Source organism: Miscanthus floridulus, chromosome 17, assembly GCF_019320115.1.
Source record: "Miscanthus floridulus cultivar M001 chromosome 17, ASM1932011v1, whole genome shotgun sequence".
Lineage (NCBI taxonomy): Eukaryota > Viridiplantae > Streptophyta > Magnoliopsida > Poales > Poaceae > Miscanthus > Miscanthus floridulus.
Genome location: NC_089596.1, coordinates 42,690,607 through 42,709,659, shown reverse-complemented (window position 1 = coordinate 42,709,659; position 19,053 = coordinate 42,690,607). Strand labels below are relative to the sequence as shown.

The 19,053-nt window shown below is 46.3% G+C and overlaps 2 protein-coding genes across 3 annotated transcripts; both read right to left on the bottom strand.

Moving 5' to 3' along the window:
• Positions 1–4,398: 4,398 nt before the first annotated feature.
• LOC136518468 (uncharacterized) lies at positions 4,399–10,414 on the bottom strand. Of its 2 annotated transcripts, none has more exons than XM_066512130.1 (10): positions 10,258–10,414; positions 9,596–10,135; positions 9,423–9,505; positions 8,677–9,030; positions 7,682–7,936; positions 7,382–7,612; positions 7,080–7,301; positions 5,999–6,563; positions 5,649–5,916; positions 4,399–4,814 (listed from the first exon to the last, which is right to left on the bottom strand). In XM_066512130.1, the coding sequence occupies exons 1-9, from the start codon at positions 10,412–10,414 to the stop codon at positions 5,711–5,713; spliced, it is 2,613 nt and encodes an 870-aa protein (XP_066368227.1). In that variant the 3' UTR covers positions 4,399–4,814; positions 5,649–5,710. The 2 variants fall into 2 exon arrangements, with proteins under 2 accessions (XP_066368227.1, XP_066368228.1); XM_066512131.1 differs by lacking the exon at positions 4,399–4,814 and adding an exon at positions 5,511–5,565.
• A 3,294-nt stretch (positions 10,415–13,708) lies between these two features.
• Positions 13,709–17,605, bottom strand: LOC136517763 (S-type anion channel SLAH2-like). The gene is made up of 4 exons (XM_066511406.1): positions 17,439–17,605; positions 17,072–17,306; positions 16,355–16,936; positions 13,709–15,142 (listed from the first exon to the last, which is right to left on the bottom strand). The coding sequence occupies exons 2-4, from the start codon at positions 17,240–17,242 to the stop codon at positions 14,015–14,017; spliced, it is 1,881 nt and encodes a 626-aa protein (XP_066367503.1). The 5' UTR covers positions 17,243–17,306; positions 17,439–17,605; the 3' UTR covers positions 13,709–14,014.
• Positions 17,606–19,053: the final 1,448 nt, after the last annotated feature.

Below are 19,053 nucleotides of genomic sequence, written 5' to 3'. Positions count from 1 at the left end.
CGAGATCTACAACTTTGGTTTTGGTCGTTTCTCCATCCGAGGTCGTTTGAAGAATTTATATTTCAAATGTGAGAAATTCAAATATAATTTCATGGATAGATGATTTCAAGTGAAAACGTCGTCAACTACAAAGTTGTTTAGCTTCATTTCTCCATCTGAGGTCATTTGAGAAATTCAAATTTTAAATGAAAGGAAATTCCAATGCAATTTTCCTTGGATAGATGGTTTCAAATGAAAAAATTATCAACAATAAAGTTGTATAACTTTTCGGTATCTACGACTTTTGTTTTGGTCGTTTCTCCATCCGATGTCATATGAAAAAATCGAATTTCAAATGTGAAAAATTCAAATACAACTTTCCATGCTTAGATGATTTCAAATGAAAAAGTTGTCAAGTACAAAGCTGCATAACTTTTTGAGATCTACAACTTTTATTTTGATCGTTTTTCCATCTGAGGTCATTTGAAAATTTGAGTTTACTATGCAACTCCTGTTTTTAGAGGCCACTGGAAATCGATTTCTAGAGGTGGCTGGAAATAGAGCCGCCTCTAAAAATCAGTTTCTAGAGGCATCTGGAAACATAGCCGCCTCTAAAAAATAGTGGCATTTTTTAGGCGGTTGGAAAAAACAGCCGCCTCTAAAAATACATTTCTAGAGGTGGCTCGATGAAGGTCATGACAGGGCGGTTCTATATTGACCTGACTCCCAAAAAAAGCCTCCCATCTCTGGAAAATCATTTTTTAGTAGTGATTGGTCATGATGTGGCTCTAACCCCACACCAATCCTAGACTATTATTCATGGGGTCCAATCCCACTCCAAACCCCACTAATTTGATTCAGCTCAGTCAAATTGGATCCACAATGTGTCACAATGTCCTAATCCACTACAATCCTTGTCATGGGTTCAAAACCACGGCAAGCATCGGGGGTTTTTGTTGGAGGTCGATGTGTGGTTTTCGGTGGCTTGGACACTCAGAACACTCAAGGGACACAGATCGGTTTATCCTGATTCAGGCTTCTGAGCCCTACATCAAGCAGTATGGTGTTCTTCGTGTTATGAATGCCCAATCGAGGGACTACAACAGTGAAATGGAGATAGTATGGTAGGGGATCGTGTGGTGCTATATATCCTAGAGTTCTTGGGTATAGAGTTTGGTTGAGAGGTCAAGGACCCGATCCGTGTCTATGGTTTCAGCCTTTCTTTGTTCGATCCCCTTCTAAGGAGCCCATACCTCCCCTTATATCCTAAGGAGGGCATGGTGTACAAGTAGATTTGGGTTCTAGTCTAAGGCTTCTTCTCTGGGTGCTCGTCGTTCCTTCGCCTTGGCATCGTATGGTGCTTGTTTGTCACTAGGAGGGGGCCATCAATGTCACAACCACTCCTTGACGCTGCTGCCACAATCTGTCGCTTGACCGTCATAGGTCGTCTGCCACTGTGCGGCCTCCCTCGAGTGAGCCTTCCTAGGCTTCCTTGGCGTGCAACGTGCCTCCCCTACCCAAAGAGGCTGACGAGTGGGCCCAGAGCCCTCTTCCCTTGGAGCTTTGGGGAGCTCCTTGTCTTGGTGTGTCATGCCCATTGCTTGACCCTACCGAGGGAGTGGCCGACAATGCCTCGTGGCCATTGAACGGACAGACAATGCAGTATCTCTATGCCTATCAGGCTTTGGGCGCCTGATAGATTCCTAAGATGACTTCTCGTCGTGGCTCGGGATGTCGGAGGCTACCCAGGCGATTGTTGGGGCAGAGGTTAGGCTTGGGGTCCCAATGTTCGATAGCTTGAGGCTGTGGCCGAGCCCCCGAGCCTTGAGAGACGGCTGCGGCCGTTGACGGTGAAAATGTCACACTTTCACATACTCAAAATCACCGTCGACGGCCTCGGATTAAAGGGAGATAAGCATATCATGAGCATATTTTAATAAATAACAAGTTCCACTTGTACTTGAGCATTCATATGCAGATTCAAGCTAACTGGAGCAAAGTGAGCTGGTGGACGCACATAGGGGGGTCAGCCAACCCCACCTATGGGCCCACCAGCCACTCCACGTCACCATTATCCATGCCAAGCACTCTCAAGCCAATATCCACCCTTGGACCAAAGCTTGTGTTTCTTCTCAATAGTGAAAGATCAAGGCACATGGATTGAAGGGCTCACTTGTAAGCTAAACCGACATCAAGATGGTCCCACAAGCTCCCATATCTAGCAAGGAAGGTGTGAGGAGGTCCCACAAGCCAGGGAGAGGTGGCCACCAGTCATAGGGGGTCGGCCAACCGGCCAACCCCCTCAGACCCCCTCAGATGCTCCACCGCCTTAGTGCAAGAGTCCATGCATGGAAACACATTTTGGGAGCATCACAACCCTTCATCAATGGTGGTTTCATCCAAGGGCTCACAAGGAAGGGCACACAGATCGCTGACGTGGCGTCTACTCCACCTCTAGTATAAATAGAGGGGCATACCCCCCTCCATTCATGAAGCAAGCAAGGAAGAAGCAAAGAAGCTCAGTTATCTCCACTTTTCTTAGTAGGATAGTCTTGTGTGGGAGTTAGAAGTAGAGTCTAGCACTCCTTTGGTTCCCGAAGCTAGTATTCTGGTCTAGTATAGCTCTTGTACCTTTTCTTTGTAAGACTTTACTTTATTCAATATATTATTCTTGCTTTACTTTACTTAGCATTTACTTTGTGCAACATTATACTATTTATAGTCTTGTTGTGGTCTATTTTAGTACACATAGTTTCTCTATAATAGCTTGATGATCCTAGACCCACACCTGTATACAATCATCGCCTTTCATTAGGTGCTCTAATTGGCCTGTGTGATCACAATAGAGTAGTGAGAGAAGGTGTAAGTGTGGTGCTTATACTCGATCTTGCCTTTGGGTATCACTTGTCGCACATATTGTTTGTGGTAGCTAGCAAGGTAGTGACAGCCTTGTCTAGTCTTTGTATTCCGCCACGTGTTCTTAAGAAGGTTCTTAAAAGGTAAGGCTGAGCAGGATAGCTGCTTCGGGTAGGAGTTTTGTCCTCCTACTCTCTCGCCTATCGCCTGGTATACCTGTTGTGGCGCCTAGTCTCTTGCTTGTCACCGCAGCATTCATAATAATGATGACAATATAAAGTTAAAGAGAGGCGACAATGCTCGTCTTCAAGGAAAGAATATCGCATCAACAGCCTTTGTTCTTGCTACAAAAAAACACAACTTTATTCAATCATCCAATGCATGTCTTTTCTAAGTACCCACCCCACCGAAAGTTCCACCATGACCATTCCATAGTTATTAAGTCGTCGCCTAGGCGTGTGGGCGCTTTTCCAATCGAGGCGTCGTGCCCGCCGCGACCTCCCTGCATATGGCGTCGCCTCACGTAGAAAGGCGTCGCCAAGGCATCCGATCGACGCCGCAAGAGCGAAAAGGCGACTGCAGGCACAGGGAGAAGTGTGCGGAGCGACGCGTGGGTGGACGAAAAAACGAGAGGCAGCTGTGTGCATAGGTGAAATCGCGCGGGAGGACGAAAGAAGGTGCGCGCGTAGGGGAAATTGGGCGCCTATACTTTCCCCAGGGGCGCGCCCCACCCTGCAGCTCGTCAATTGAGAGAGGGGAGGGAAACAGAGGAGATTGGGGAAGAGAAGATGGCTGCGGAAGCACCTGGAACGCACCCCGTCCCATCCAGCCGCTCTCGCTCCTTCTGCTCCGCCGATTCACGGCACCTGCTACTGCCCCACGGCCTCCCGATCTCCGCTCCATCAGCTGGTGCCTCCGACATCCAACCTCGCGTCCTCGCCCGCGGATCCTCGCCTCCGACGGTCGGACCTATGCTCCGTCGAGGACTGCCTGCTTCCGCTTCTACATGGGCTCTCCTTCATCTGCTTGCTTCCCTGCCAGCAGGACAGGCCCAGCACCTTCAGTCCTTCACGTAGGCTCTTCTTTTCTCTGTTTTTCCTATTATGTCCTTCCTCTGTTCAAAAGTCTGGACTATATTGCCTCTTTGCTTATGCTTTGGATCTTAGACTTGGATATGGATATACTCCAGTCTCCTGTGATGTGTTATGCTGCTTGTGATTAGATAATTGGATACGGTATAAAGTGCTCTGGCTAGTGGTGCTGGCTGCTTGTGCATAGGCTCTAAAATTGGCAACAAAAAGGTGTGTATCAATGTATGTTTGGCCTGCCCTAATGTAGGTGAGGGTATGTGTATGGCGTAGCCTCGCCGCGCGCCTTATTCACGTTTTGAAGGGGGTGGGTCGCCACGCCTCGCCTTACCGCCTTAATAACTATGGACCATTCCATCTAGGTTAGTTTCTAATTGTGTCCAAATCAAACAGGAGAGGATCACATGTTACAAATGAGACCAACTAGGAAGAACACCCAAATTTAAGTTCAGTAGATTGGGTGCATGACCATACCTTTCATCCTGCCAATTGAGCTAGGCTCAGCAAGGCGTGGAGGATATTCAGGGAGAGGGAGAGATAGTTAGATTACTTCATTGGTTAACTAAATTAATACACCAGTTTGGCTTACATAAGCACCAGGACGTATTCAAGTACAACTAATCTCCTATCTTTGCTCACACGCTAGACTATCTCAAGCTTACCAAAGCAGTAACTCCCACCATAGCCGAAATAACTCGGCATTACTTCAACTGAAAATAACACTGAACCAACTGGGGATAACTCTGATCACGCTGCTCGCCCAGCATCCTTCATTACTTCAACTGAAAATCACATTGAACCAACTGAAGATAACTCTGATCATGCTGCACACCTAACATCCTTCTACACCCTGGGGCTGTAGGTCCAGCGCCACTCCAGCCCTACATGCACCTAGAGGGTTAAGAAAAAGGTTTATATGGTTAGCTTCGTTCTCCTCTCTTTTTTTGTCAAAAATAGGGCAGATGTCTTGCGCCCATAAGGGAACAGAAATGTAGCAATAAATTGAGGAGATTAAATATATTCGCCAAAATGCACTTGAGAATACATGATTGTTGAATAAAAAATAATCCATAACAAATACTGCAGTTACTTTCTTCTCAGACACTAAATGGGGGGGTGGGGGTATGGCCATAATGAAACAATCCGTAGTTGGGATCCTTCAAAATCAAAAGGAACAATAAATTTGAAATTTGGTGGACTTGATCTTATAAGAAAAGCTGCAAATTGCAACTTGCATTCTGTTTAACCCAATTCCTCTTTCTATTTAAAAAATCAAACAGCCAGATAGCAGAACTAATAAAACTGCATACATAAATATCACTTGCCTAGGTTGTAGATTTCAAGAATATGAAATGTAAATATCATAACTTGCAACGATCAAATAGTACACTGCTCCCACTTCGAAAATGTACCAACATATTAGTGTAGTAACACACATCACTAAAATGAGGTCTATAAGATTTGCTATCATGACAGAGAATTGAAAAAATGATAAGGACTGACAATAAGCAGACTGAATAATTATATTTGTGATATTGTTTTACAGTCTCAAACAAAAGAAATATTGATCTAACCATAATTCCTTAAGAGGAAGCATTACTGTCACCATAATTCCGTACATAACTCTGATCACAGGTGCAGGCTGCTCATAAGTAGGCAGCATAAGTAAGGAAACACAAACACAAAGCTGTGATTAAAAAAACGCACGAAGAGGAATACACAAACCTGTATTTTTATTTGCATTGAATCAACAGCGGAAATGCTTGCCTCTTGATTTCTATAGTATTTCAACATTTTTGTTTATTGAATTTGAAGAACTGATGCAATGATCTATGAACTTCTCCATAGTTTTGAGCACAAGAGAGTCGTGCTTTTATCCATTGAGGAAGCTTATCAGTCGGGCAGGAAAAATTCTTGGTTGATGAAGTCTGTGCATAACGTGAGTCAACCAATAGCATTGCAGCATAATCATTTATGTGCCTGATCGCTCTGCCTGCAATTATTTCTTCTTATCATATAAGGAAGAATATAAACAGTGCTATATGCATGACAAATGCTCAAGAGAAGCAGCTTACCAATAGATTGATTCACAGCTTTCATGCATAAGTTCTCATAATACTCTCTTCCACCTCTAGTGCACTTCCGTAATATATCATAACCAGGCTGAAGTTCACATTCATCATCATATTTTCTGCTTGAGGCCTTATCATCTCCAACCAAAAATGAGCTAGAAATACTTTCGATATGCTTTATCGTCTCTATCAGCTCAACATCAGATGGACTTGGATAAGGCAAGCCAACCATTATTACACAACGACCCATCCCATTGCTGAAGTTTATGCCTTCAGAAATCTTCCCACCAACAACGGCTAATAGAAGTGCCCCACTGACACCTGTGTCTTGGGAAATTTTACTACAGGACTCAATTGTCTCCTTGTATTTGTTGAGGACAGCCTCAACATCAGCACTGTTCCTTGGCTCTCTGAAAACATGTTTCTTTTTAGAAATCTTGGAAATTGTGCCTGCGGTCATCCATGCATCATATACACGCCTTTCATAATCATATGAAGAAAAAAACATAACAACTCCCTCAGGCACAACTGTTATGATATTACAAATGAAACGTCCAAGCTCTTCAATCTGTAAACGCAAGCAAAAAGTGCATTCAAGTAAAAAAATATTACACAACAACAATAAAGTATAAAGCAACGAAAGAAGCTGCAGATCAATATGGGCTCAAACAATCGCAGGAAAAAGAATTCATTGTTAAGGAGAAGCCTAGATGGATAAAATCATACATCCATGTAGTAACTGTATTTCCACAAAAAAACAAATAAAAGGATAAACAAGGACTTATGTACGTGTGTTCAAGGAAAGGAATGTCTAACATAGTAACACCACAAGGTAATGAAGCAAAAAGAAACACAGGAATATAGAAGGGACTTGTAAATACATTTTGCAGCAAGTTTATAATACCCTAGGTTTCCAATAGGCAAGTTGAGGGATGGTACATGTTATAAATACTGTCAAATAAATATTTCATTCAAGGCTTATTGGAAAGAAGATGGCAGAAAATAAATACAAATAATTCATAATTTCACAATCTATGCTTGAGTAGCAGAAGCGAATGGGCCGGGGATGTTAGAAATTGCAAACCATCGAAGGAGAGCTCCTTGAATTGTAGCTGAAATCAAATGTCATGCCTGAGGGTCCACGTGTAACCGCTATTGGAAGAATACTCTCAGGAGGAACAATATGGTTGCAAGTGAAGAATTTTATGTCAGTTGGTGGTAAGCTTGGACACAAGCGTAGCCTAGTTTCTTCAATAGGCTGGAGGGTTCCACCAGCCAGGATAACAGCATAAGCATCCCGTGTAACCTATAACAGATATAAGGAACAAAATTCATAAGTAGCTACAGTACATACTTTCAGTCACTAAAAAAGGAATAATTTAGTACCTCGGAAAATATTTTATCTGCACAAAGCATCACAAATTTAAGATATGCTTCATCGGGTTGTCCACCTAGCTTTTGCTTTGCAACTATGATTCTTCCATCGTCATTGCCATTCAGAAGGGAGCATATGAAGTCAACCAATGCCTGAAAGCATGCTATACTGCTTCCTTCATCATGGAGCCGGAGATCAAACTGATTTTCGATGCTAGTTAACTTGTTTGCATATCCACTAACCTGAAAAAACAACAGTCAGATAACATGGGCATTGGACAACCGAATGGGTACATTTTGGAAGAAATTCACCTTGTGGATTATATTGCTTTCTTTCACAAACTGACAAAGTTTTACTATGTTTATATTATCAATGTCAAGGGAAAACAAGAATTGGTTTATGGTCATAGAAGACATAGTGCTGGCACCATCTTGATTATTGATCAAAACACGTATGAAAGACCTTGTTAAAACTGTCAAGGTCTGGATGTATCGTCGATTCGCAGCTCCCACAACATTGTGAAATCTGTTAAGGTATTCATCCAGGTGGGAAAGGACTGTCTTCAACTACAATCCAAAAGGAAAATGAATATCAGGAAATGCAGTCAGCAAAATGAGAAAAGGATGATTAAGTTTGTTTCCTGAACAACACCATTTCATACTTGTAAGCAACACATGACAGAAGAAATGCTAGAATCCCAGTTTTAGCCCAAGGAAACAGCCAATAGTAAATTTAGAAGGCATGTTCAAGTCATGTACTGACTGAATGTTGCTTTCAAAATGAAAATTCTAAACCTGAACCAGATGAAACCATATATAGAATCTTATCATGTGCCATACAACCACATTGGCAAGCTAAGCTAACCACACCACTAAAAGATCCTCTTTGTTTAGGCCCCTTTATGCCTAAATTCCTAAATTCACTTTTTGTGCTTTGACAACAGTACTGAATGAGCATCAGGCACACAAAATATAGAGCTATATGTCATTTATGTTCTACAAAAAATCATAATTAATAAAAGGCGAGGAATATATAGATGTTTATGTTCATTGAATGAAACACAAAGCAATACAGTTGCAAACAAATATAATGATCTATGACACAGAGCAAAATACTACTCTATTTCAAATTATAAGATGTTTTGGCTTTTCTAGATACATAGTATCTGCTATGCATTTAGATATACACTATGTCTAGATACATAGTTAAAGTAATGCATCTAGAAAAGCCAAAATGCCTTATAATTTGGAATGGAGGGATTATTTGCCAGATTGTGATTGAAAGGTTAATGAAAGGTGAGAGTAACCTGAGAAGACGTGATCTTTGAGTTGTACATGTTAGTCAAGGAATCAGCTAAGTTGTGAGCCTCATCTATGACGACAACACTGTTCTTCAGATTAAGGCCAAGTGATTCTCTAGCAGACTTGAGTAACAAAGATTGATAAGGAAGGACTACAAGGTCAGCTGAGCGGACCATGTCTCGCGAACCATAGTAGGGACAAGTTCCAATCTTCTTCCCTATTCGTGCCAAATCCTCGATGTCTAATGCACCTTGGTTTGACACTTCGCTCCTGAACTCTTTCTGTAGACTTCTACTTCTTAACATCGGGCAGCCACAAGAGCGCTTTGCTGGGCGCACCTTTCGTTTATCATCCTCAAGCTGCATATTCACGGCCATAATAACAAATTAGCACTTTAGCAGTAATCAATCAGGTTGAAAATTGTAGCAGGGTGGTAGTCCAGAAATGCTAAGCAAACATAAATATGGCAATCAAACAATAGAAGCGGTCAGGTTTTTAAAAGGGAGTTATGTCTAAATGATTTGGTCCATTTAAATGCTAAGCAAAACAAAGAAGATAAGTAACTTCCCAACTACAGAGACTCCTGAATAAACAAAGGTCAAGAAGCACAGGTAATCATAGTTAGTAGCATGGGCACCCGTATAAACAATAGTTACATTTGGCCAAACAAGTGAAAGGATAGTATGTAACAACTGTTAGGAAAGCACTTCAAAAAGGTAATAGTACAAAGAATGAATCAAGATCAGCAGACCTTAACTTTGGTGCTCTTCTTGTTCTTCTGCAGTTCCAAGCACCTCTCATTAATCCGGTTTGCACTGCCCATCTTCAGAACATCTGTAGGCAATTGCATCACCCGTTAACTTGTCTTAGATGCAGTGGCACCTCCTAAAAGAAAAGACAGCATTTTTTAATAGATCTCCTTACCCTTGTTGATGCATAAGTTCTTCCTGGAGCCCAAGCACACCGTCCTGATCCGCCCCGCGAACTCCGTCCTCTTGAGCTCCCCGACGAACTGAGAGAGCTGCGAGTGCGTGCGGCTTGTGAAGTAAACCTTGGGCGTCACCTCCTCCTCGTCCTCTTCCTCATCCAGCTCCTCGCCCTCGCTACTACTGCTACCACGGCAATGTGCTCGTTTCCCTACACCCCGTCTCGCGACGTCTTCGCTGTCGCTCTCATACTCCTCGAGTAGGAACTCCCGCTCGTCGTCGCCGCCGTCTTCCTCCCCAAATCCGTCTGGTTTCCGTGAAACCACTGTTTTCCTCAAGGCGGGAGGCTTCGATTTCTTCTTCGTGCTCTCTTTAACCGGCGGCAGCGGTGTGAAATCACGCAACCAGTCGGGCTCGTCGTCGTCACCCCCGGGGCCAGCGGCGCCGCTGGGGAGGGCCGGTGCCGTGGCGGCGGCGTCGCGGTGGTCGAGGAGCCACTGCAGCGCACTGCAGATGATGCTGAGCGTCTTGCCAGTGCCTGCGGGGGGCATCGAAAAGGGCGCGAGACCAGTAGGCCATTAACTTTTCGAGTACGGCGACGGGAAGGGAAGAGGGAGGAGGATATGGTGGCAGAGTTCTGTATGGTGGTCGGCGACTGACCTGTAGGGCTCTCGAGGAGGGCGAGGGCGCCGGGGGCAGAGGAGAGGGCGGCGTAGAGGAACGACATGAATTCCGACTGGATCGGGTACGGCGCGAATGGAAACGCCGGGAAGTCCTTCCGCGGCGGCGGCGGCGGCGGCGGCATTGGCATTGGCATTTTTTGGCGCTGGTACATTGGGGTTTTCCCGCGCGGCCCGCCCGATGTTGTAGTATTGATGGGATGGGCTGAATTGGACTGGACCGTGTGGATGGCTTGGTTTGATACAGTGCATCCCAAGTCGTAAAGTTTTCTATTTCTCAAAAAAAAAGTCGTAAAGTTTTCTTGTTCCTACTGTTTAATGGGCTGTTAGGGTTCGATTTGTTATATCTCTTATATGTAATACAATCCTAAAACCCCATTAGAAATTTTTTCTTGACATACAAGCAGTCCACCTCAGTAATTCACTATCACATGTCGTTATTAGTATGTCACAGCAATCCACTACCATTAATTTATAATGATTGATTCCTTCATACAAGTAATTTAGTCTAACTTCGTTATAATTCATCCGCAATTCTCGCAACAACGCGCGGGGAATGCTTCTAGAAAAATAAAATATCTCAATCAAACAATTTTCTTGACGAGCAAGCATAGACACCGACAAACATACATGTCTATACAACCTCTTATATATGTCCCCCTAGTGCAATTCGCCTCTATTTAGTTACCTGTACAAGTCCATCCTCAGGGCTAGCAAAAGCAAGTCTAGCCTACATCCCACGTTTAAGTTAAATCCCACGTATTCAGCTATGCACACCTCCCTCCTAAACTCACACTAGAGCCCAAGGCTTAGTCTGACCAACTACATAGTACACACATTGAGATTATACAACTTCCTATTCAGACATAGCCTTATGGGTTAAGGGTATGCTACATAACACCTAATACAATGCAATACTAATTCCACGAACCAATTAGACCCATACTAAACTCTATGAACACACACATCTTACTCCTATGTACAACTCTAAATGACTTCATGGTTGGGCGCGTTTCTCCAAATCCTTCATGATCACAAGTGGCACACTAAGCAATGGTGGAGAGACTGCGAGTGGCCTCTGCATCCAAGAGAAAGATGCAAGCAGGAGGTGTTGTCGTAGTAAAAAAAATGCTACAAAAGTAGCTAGCTAGCATTTTTGAGCTAGTTGCCTTTTTTCGCGTGTGCACTCCCACAGAATGAATCTTTTCCTCCAACGACTAGCTCCCTTTTCTACCGGGTTGATAGATCTCAAGGTTGACCAGGTTAGCACAGCATTTTTTACCAACACATAGCCAGCGATTGAAAGAACTGTAATGTTAGATGTATAATAATCTAAAAAAATGTGAGTACATGTACCAAGTTGAGGATTTATTATCCATCTATATCTATATCTATATCTATATCTATATCTATATCTATATCTATATCTCTTATAAACCTAATTCCCATTAAAGTCTATATTAACATGCAACTCATCCACATCATCCCCACTAACTATCAACATCACCACCTTCCACTAATAGCCATGTCATTCCACTAACTTCCAACATTTTAATATAAGCTATCCACGTCATCTCCATAATTTTATTCCAAAATCTTCTCAATCCCCACATCAACGAGCAGAGCAGGATGTCTTCTGGTACCACACATTTTTTATCAAATAATTCTAGAGCTAGAAATACTCAACTAATATTTCATTCCTCATCCACAAAATTTCTCATCCCCGTTTTATAAGTTAAAAATACTTAGAGGGAGCCTGTTAATAACTTATTATAAGCTAGACAATAACCTGAGTCGTTTGGATCAACTAAAGCTTTTATTAGCAGCTAGCAACTTATTTTAGTGAATCCAAACGGGCATAAATAACCTACAATAGTAACGATGGTATTGTGATAAACTCAATAACTATGATAGCAACAAAAAGTTCAACAACAACTATATACAATCAAAAGATGACAATAACCCATTATACATAGATCTGTAGCTACTAGCTAGTTTGCATATATAGTAAATGGTTAACCCCATAACTAAATATGGAAAATCCAAATTGCATTAATGCCTCCAACTAGGAAAGCGGCGCCCACGAGCGTCACTGTCGACAAAGCATTCGCCCAAGGTGCCCCCAGCACAAACGTCAAGCTAAGATGCTGGATCCCTAGTCTGTCGCCGCCGCCATCGTCGCTACCCTACCATCCCACAGAAGCCCCTCCAGAGGGGCATCGACGTGCCGACTGCACACAATAGCCGCACAGCTGCATCGGCCGCCACCCCCTCCGATCGGGCAATGCACGGAACCGGACATACCCTGCCGCGCACGCAACATTGCCACACGCCGAAGTTGTCACCGGCTCTGGCACCCGCTGTCGACGCTGCCGGTGACCGCCAGCCATCGCAAGCGTGTGCCCCACCACCGCGGGCGCCGCCCCTAGCCTAGGGGGCGCCGGATCCGGCGCTAGGGACAGTGGACCCGGTGCCCCAAGCTTGTGCCACCGCCTCCGCCATGGCTGCCACCGCCGACGCCGCCCCATGCCCTAGGGGCGCCGGATCCGGCCACCCAGGCCCTGGAGCGGCCCAGGCCGGCGCTGGCACCGCTGCCATGTCGAAGGAAGGGGAAAGCAAAGAAGAAAAGGAGCCCTGCCACCGCCACCTTGCGCCTGCACGGGCTCCAGCCGGTGCCGCTGCAGTCGCAGCAGGTAGCGCCCCACGTAGCCAACACCGCCACCCGTAAGGAAGAGCCCGCCGCCACCCTCCCGGCGAGCCGCACGGCCCTGCCGACAGCTTGCTCAGGCGGCGGCGTGGCAGAAGATGGGAAGAAGGGACGTGGGACGGCGACTAGGGTTGGGGAGCCACCCCAGTCACCTGCATGGGGGCGGCGCTGGGGTCGCCGAAGAGCTATGAACTACGTTGTACTTTCTTGAAAGCAGGGCAAGCAGAATGATTTGATTCTTAGATCAAACACGATATTAGCCTTTCCTTTTTTTTCCAGCTGCCAAATGCTTACTCAAACAAAGAGGCGATGTAGTTATGCGGGCCAAAACTAAGCAACGTGGCCCACCGCCTACGCATTACGACCGCCCCTGCTATCATGCTATGTAATGCAACCGAAGAGACTCACACGACACGCAACACTTGCCTCAGTTGTCAGTTCTCATTGGCTTCGATTTCCTCCATCTCATCTCAATCTCCCAGGAAATCACCATTCAAATTTTCTGCTTGAGGAAGCGATAATTTGAGTAAAAATGACACAGCCCACAATCTTCCATGACAATTACCATTTAACACGACGCGATCTACTGTGATATGGCCAATGCGTTACCTGTAGTAGTGGACCAGTGGCCAATAAAGCGTCATTCAATTTTCAGCTGGAGGAGGAACTGATGAGAAATTGAGATGCTAAAGTAAAAGCGACACTGCATGCATAATCTTTCCACGATAAATAAATAGATAGATAAATAACCAGCCGCGTTTCATACAACGTAGCCCACTCTGTACATTCAGGTAGTTTTATACTGACTAGACTAGTAGAGTAACTAATAGATGCAATCGATCAAAAGCTCCTCCTGTGATCCCTCTGCACCATCGAACCAAGCAAGCAACACCTGGAAAGATCCAATCCAAGCAAGAACTCGGTCGCGTCATCCCCCCACGCTTTGCATTGGCGTGAAGCTCGGCGACTTGGGGCGTGCGTGCATTGCCTATGCTTCCTCAGCAGCACAGGCGCGTCGTACGTCCATAGATCACTGTTTGCCCCCCGCGCCGGCCTCGATGTCGTTGCTGTTGGTGCTGCCGTCCTCGCCCTGGCTCTCGTGCAGCTCCACGATGGGCTTCATCTTGTGGTCCGTGATGGCGATGCAGATGTCGTTGGGGAAGAGCTTCCGGAGCACGAAGGCGTGCACCAGCGTGGTGACGAACAGCGCCGTCACCGTGAGCACGGCGACCGCGGACAGCACCACGCAGAGCGCCTTGGTGAAGGCGTTGTCCACCTCGGTGGAGTAGCGGATGGACGCGATGGCGGCGCCGGTCATCGGGAACGTGTACGCCCACCACGCCAGCGAGAAGCGGAACCCCTGGAAGAAGTTGATCCGCACCGCCAGCGACGCGTACAGGAACATGGCGATGAAGTAGGCCACCCGGGGCCCGTACCCGAACTCGCCCGTGATCTTGGCCAACGCCATGCTCGCCACGCTGGGCGCCGCCACGAAGAGGAAGAACACCGGGTGGAGCTCCTTGGGCAGCGTCTCGTTCGTGGGGAGCCGCTGGTACAGCGTCACGAACAGCACGCTGTAGTGCGCCAGCCCGACGGAGAAGAAGAAGACGGGCCCTTCCCTGAGCCCCATGTTGGCGCCCAGCAGCGCGCCCACGAAGTTACCCACCACGGACAGGTGGTTGGACGGGTTGGCCACCTTGGACAGGCGCCGCTGCCCGCCGGACATCCACTGCCCGTAGATCTTGAGCTCCATGATGAGCACGGGCGCCATGAGCGCGTACCAGAGCCACTGCGGCAGGGGCTCCCTGGCCACGGACTGCGGCACGCCCATGGCCAGGAAGAGGCAGGCGATCCACGGCGCGAAGAAGAAGTTCACCCGGATGGGGTGGTAGTACTCGCGCCGCACGGCCTCGAAGAAGAAGGCGATCTTGAGCGCGTAGACGGACGTGATGGCGCACATGAGCACCACGGAGATGCACCAGAGCACCAGGTTCACCTTGTGGGTCACGTGCAGGAACATGGTCGGCGACGACAACGCGATCGTCTTCCACAGAATCGCCTGGCTGCTCACGCCCAGACACATACCGAACGCCGACACCGGGAACCGGAGCAGGAACGGCCACGTCTTGTCCGACGGCAGCACCAGCTCCTCCGACGACTGAAAACAAGGCAGGAGGAACGATAAGTAACCATGGGAACAGAGCAATGGATGCTAAACACTATCGCAAATGACCACCTCCGACTATAAATAAATTAGTCCCTTCATTCTAAATTATAAGAAATTTTCTAGAATAGCTTAAAACATATTATTTAGGTTTGACTAACTCTATAGAAAGAGGTAGTAGCATCGTCCGTGTCACCAAATAATCATATTATATTATGATCTATATCTATTCATTTCAGATTATAAGTTGTTCTGGCTTATGGACCTATCTAGAGAAAAGCCTGAACGATTTATAATTTAATTAAAAATTAAAGATGTCTCTTCCTTCTAGGTCACTGGAAGGAAGAAAAGACTTTTCTTATTCCAGGCTTAACTAACTTTACAGGAACGAGTAGCAACAAGGATGTCATGAAATAATTTAATAATTTATATCTATATTTTATACCTATATCTATTTTTATAAATGATCTTAAAAAGTAAATGTTTCTTCAAACCTCTTTTTTTTTTTACTTTCTAGAGCACTGTAACACCTATATGTTCCGTGTATGTGACTCAGATTCACAATGTATGTTTATACGAGTTACATCAACTCGTGTCTAACTGGTAGGGAGTCTGGTTTCAAGATGCATTGAGTTGTGTTGCAATGTAGAGACGCGTTTGCTAGTTTTATTATATATATGTAATAAATTATACTAATTTGTTTGGTGTTATAAATGTCGGTGTTTTATTATAAATTTAGTTAAATTTAAATAAAATAGTTTGATTCAGAATAACTTCTTAAGTTATCACTTCTCATGCATTTCAGGCGCCTGAATTTTAAGATGATTTTAATCAACACTCTTGTACCACCAATTAGTACAACTAAATTGTTATTTTTGTGATTTGTTATTTATCTTTGTGTCATAACATATTAAATTTCCGTCCTTTCTGATTATAGTAACAATTGTAACTTTTTATTTTTAATTGTCTTTGTTCCAACATAAATAGCAGTTTGTAGTTTTATCTGACGAGTCTTTTATTTTGGAACCAAAAATTACAAATTGTGCCTACAAAAATTATAACAATTAAACCTACAAATTTAATATATAAAATATATGTAATACCTATAGTCTAAAAAACGGAACTTCAGACATCTCGATTTTAGCAAGTTTCTAATTTTTATTTGTTTTGGGACCGAAACAAATGAAAAAGTGACCGTGCACGTACCTTGAGCTTGTCGAGCTCGGGGCCTTCCAGGGCGGCGAAGAAGCGATCAACTTTTGGCATGGACGTGGTGCGGCTGGTGGTGGCGACGACCTCGTCTTCGTCTTCCTCGTCGACCTCCGGGGCGCCGGCCAGGTGGGTGAGCTGGCGCTCGAGCTTCCCGGAGAAGGTCTTGAAGGAGTCATAGCGCTTGTCCCGGCTGATGACCCTGCTGGCGGCGCGCGGGGGCTGGCCACCGGGTATGGGCTGCGAGCGGAACACCACCTTGTCCGCCGGCTGGTGCGTGAACCGGACGCTCCCCCCTCCGTTCTCCCGCGCGGGCGGCGGCGGCGTCTGCGGCTGCGGCTCGCACTCCGCGGCGGCGTTGGCCAGGAGGGCCTGCCTCCGGAGGCCGTCCGCCCAGTCGCCGGCGGCGCCGCCGTTGGCCATCCCGGGGATGGCGGGCATCACGCTGAAGCCGCTGGGCGACGCCGGGAGGCTGATGGAGACCGGCCGCACGGAGCGGTAGCCCGGCGCCTGGAACGGCGAGTCCAGCTGCGGCAGCACCACCTCGCTGCGGCGCGGCACGCGGTCCAGCGGCGGCACCTGCATGCATCACAGCATCAGTCAGTTGCGAACACAAGAACATGATCAGTCCACGTTCGCCGTGACACGACCGGCCGGCCGGCCGGTGGGCAGAGGAAGACGATCTGTCAGGACTCAGGAGTGAAGTGAACCCACCCCGGGGCGGGACGGCATCCTGGGCGGGCGCGGGCTCGGGCTCGGGGTGGTGGCGTCCTGGGCGTGCGGGCTCGGTGTTGGGGTGACGTCGAAGCCGGCCAGGTTGGAGACCTCCACCTCGGCGAGCAGCGGCGGCACCGCGCGGGGCGTCTTGCTCCTGGCCTCCTTCATGGCTCACCTCACTCGATCAGCTGACTTGACTGCGTGAGAGACCTCAAGTCCTGCTGTCCTGCAGCTGCAGGGTGAGGAGACCGGCTCAGAACTGAATTTAAAGCAACAGACACAGCGTACGTACTGAAAGGAAACGGAAAAAAAAAAATCATCGCCAAATTTCTCAGAGAAAAAAAAAATCAACAGGAGAACTTACAAGTGTCAGTGCCCAGCTGGACGACTAATTAAGCTGAGATCAATAGATTTGGTAAGATAAGCTATACTACTAGCAGGAGATATCTGGACACTTGTTCTGCTCTGCCGATCGAGTTGTTGGACAGCCAGGAAGCGAGCAGCAGCACCTTTGTTCGACCAAGGAAGCGAGCAGCAGGCAGTAGGGGAGGGGAGACCGACCGGAGCATGTGCTGATGTGCAGGCAACAGGGCTTGGGGCTTTTAAATGGCCAGGCCAGACTACAGAGGCGCCGGCAATGATGATGGCTGCCTGACCCTGATGACTGGAGCCTGGAACGACTGCTGCGCCTACGTGTCAGCACCTGCCCGTTGCGGATGCGTACGCCAGCGAATCAAGGCCTCTGTTTCGTTATGGGACACCGTTTAGGGTTACACCACGTTTTTGGGGGATATTTAGGCTATTTAGCGCGTCGCCAACCGCCTGGCCAAATCGACAGCTAGCTGCTATGGAGATGATGAATGCCGCGAAATAATGAAAACTGCCAGGCTGAGCACCCACTGCTTCATCACAGCCGAACATTCATGCCCAAAGTCAGAGACCGTACGTGGATTTTAGGGAAGCCGTGCAAACGTATCTCTTGTACAGGCGCTAGAACGCTCTTCTTTTGATCGTTCTCTCCTCATGCCCAGAGTCAGCGAAATGTAAACTAATGATTTCGTTGGCTGTTGGAAACGCCGCCCTCGTAACCAACTCTTCTTTCATGGCATTCGGGAATAAGGCGCCACATCAGTGCCATTTGCGTGATAGCTTTTCGCATTGGTGGTGATACGACAGGCGGTAGCAGTGTTTGGCAGGCCGGGGATTCATTATTAAACCGTTTCTCTCAGAAACAGCTAAATCCTTGCTAAAATAAGTTGGTTTTTTTAGAGAAATTAACAGGAGAATCCTGCCAAAGGATTCTAGAATTCAGAGTGACAGCCATAAACATCTACTATAGGATGACAACTCAGCTGAGAACCAGAAACCATGAAAACCCGTTTGACTTGAAAATTGGCATTAGTGTCTCTAAAAAAAACGTTTCGTCTCTAAACACCTGCCAATTGCACCCTAATAATAAGTTTCGATTCATGTATTTTTTCAAAAAAAAAAAACAAACAAAAGTTCGTTCATGGAAGTCATGGCGTTGAGATGGTTTCCCTACGACGACCAGCGATTGGGGAACTTTTCGCTACGATGCTACGCCTGGCGTCGAGGAGGTGGCACCAAGTAAATTGCCATGCAGAAGATGGATGGCAGGGCACCAAATAAATTGGAATCAGGTCATGCGGGACGGGAGATGGATATGCATGGTTAGCTGGCGGTCGTCGACACGTTAGCTGTTGCCAATCAACGTACAGAAACGGCGCGCACGTAATCTGCGCCGTAATCCCCGGTCCGCCATGGACATGCACGCTAGTAGGTACTGCCAGCTAGAGCTAACCACGGCGATAAAATAAGAACAAACTATGCATGTTCTTGGCGGCGTACGTGCATACGGCGGCGCCGTGATTAGCACCAGTGGATTAACTAAATTAATTATTCCGATCGTGGTAATGAACGGGCATATATATATATATATATATATATATATATATATA

Coding starts and splice junctions, on each gene's coding strand:
- LOC136517763 (XM_066511406.1), bottom strand. CDS start 17,242: ATGAAGGAGGCCAGGAGCAAGACGCCCCGCGCGGTGCCGCCGCTGCTC. Junction 16,937..17,071: donor GGATGCCGTCCCGCCCCGGG/GTGGGTTCACTT, acceptor TGATGCATGCAG/GTGCCGCCGCTGGACCGCGT. Junction 15,143..16,354: donor CCGAGCTCGACAAGCTCAAG/GTACGTGCACGG, acceptor CCTTGTTTTCAG/TCGTCGGAGGAGCTGGTGCT.
- LOC136518468 (XM_066512130.1), bottom strand. CDS start 10,414: ATGCCAATGCCAATGCCGCCGCCGCCGCCGCCGCCGCGGAAGGACTTC. Junction 7,937..8,676: donor CAAAGATCACGTCTTCTCAG/GTTACTCTCACC, acceptor TTTGGATTGTAG/TTGAAGACAGTCCTTTCCCA. Junction 7,302..7,381: donor CAGATAAAATATTTTCCGAG/GTACTAAATTAT, acceptor TATCTGTTATAG/GTTACACGGGATGCTTATGC.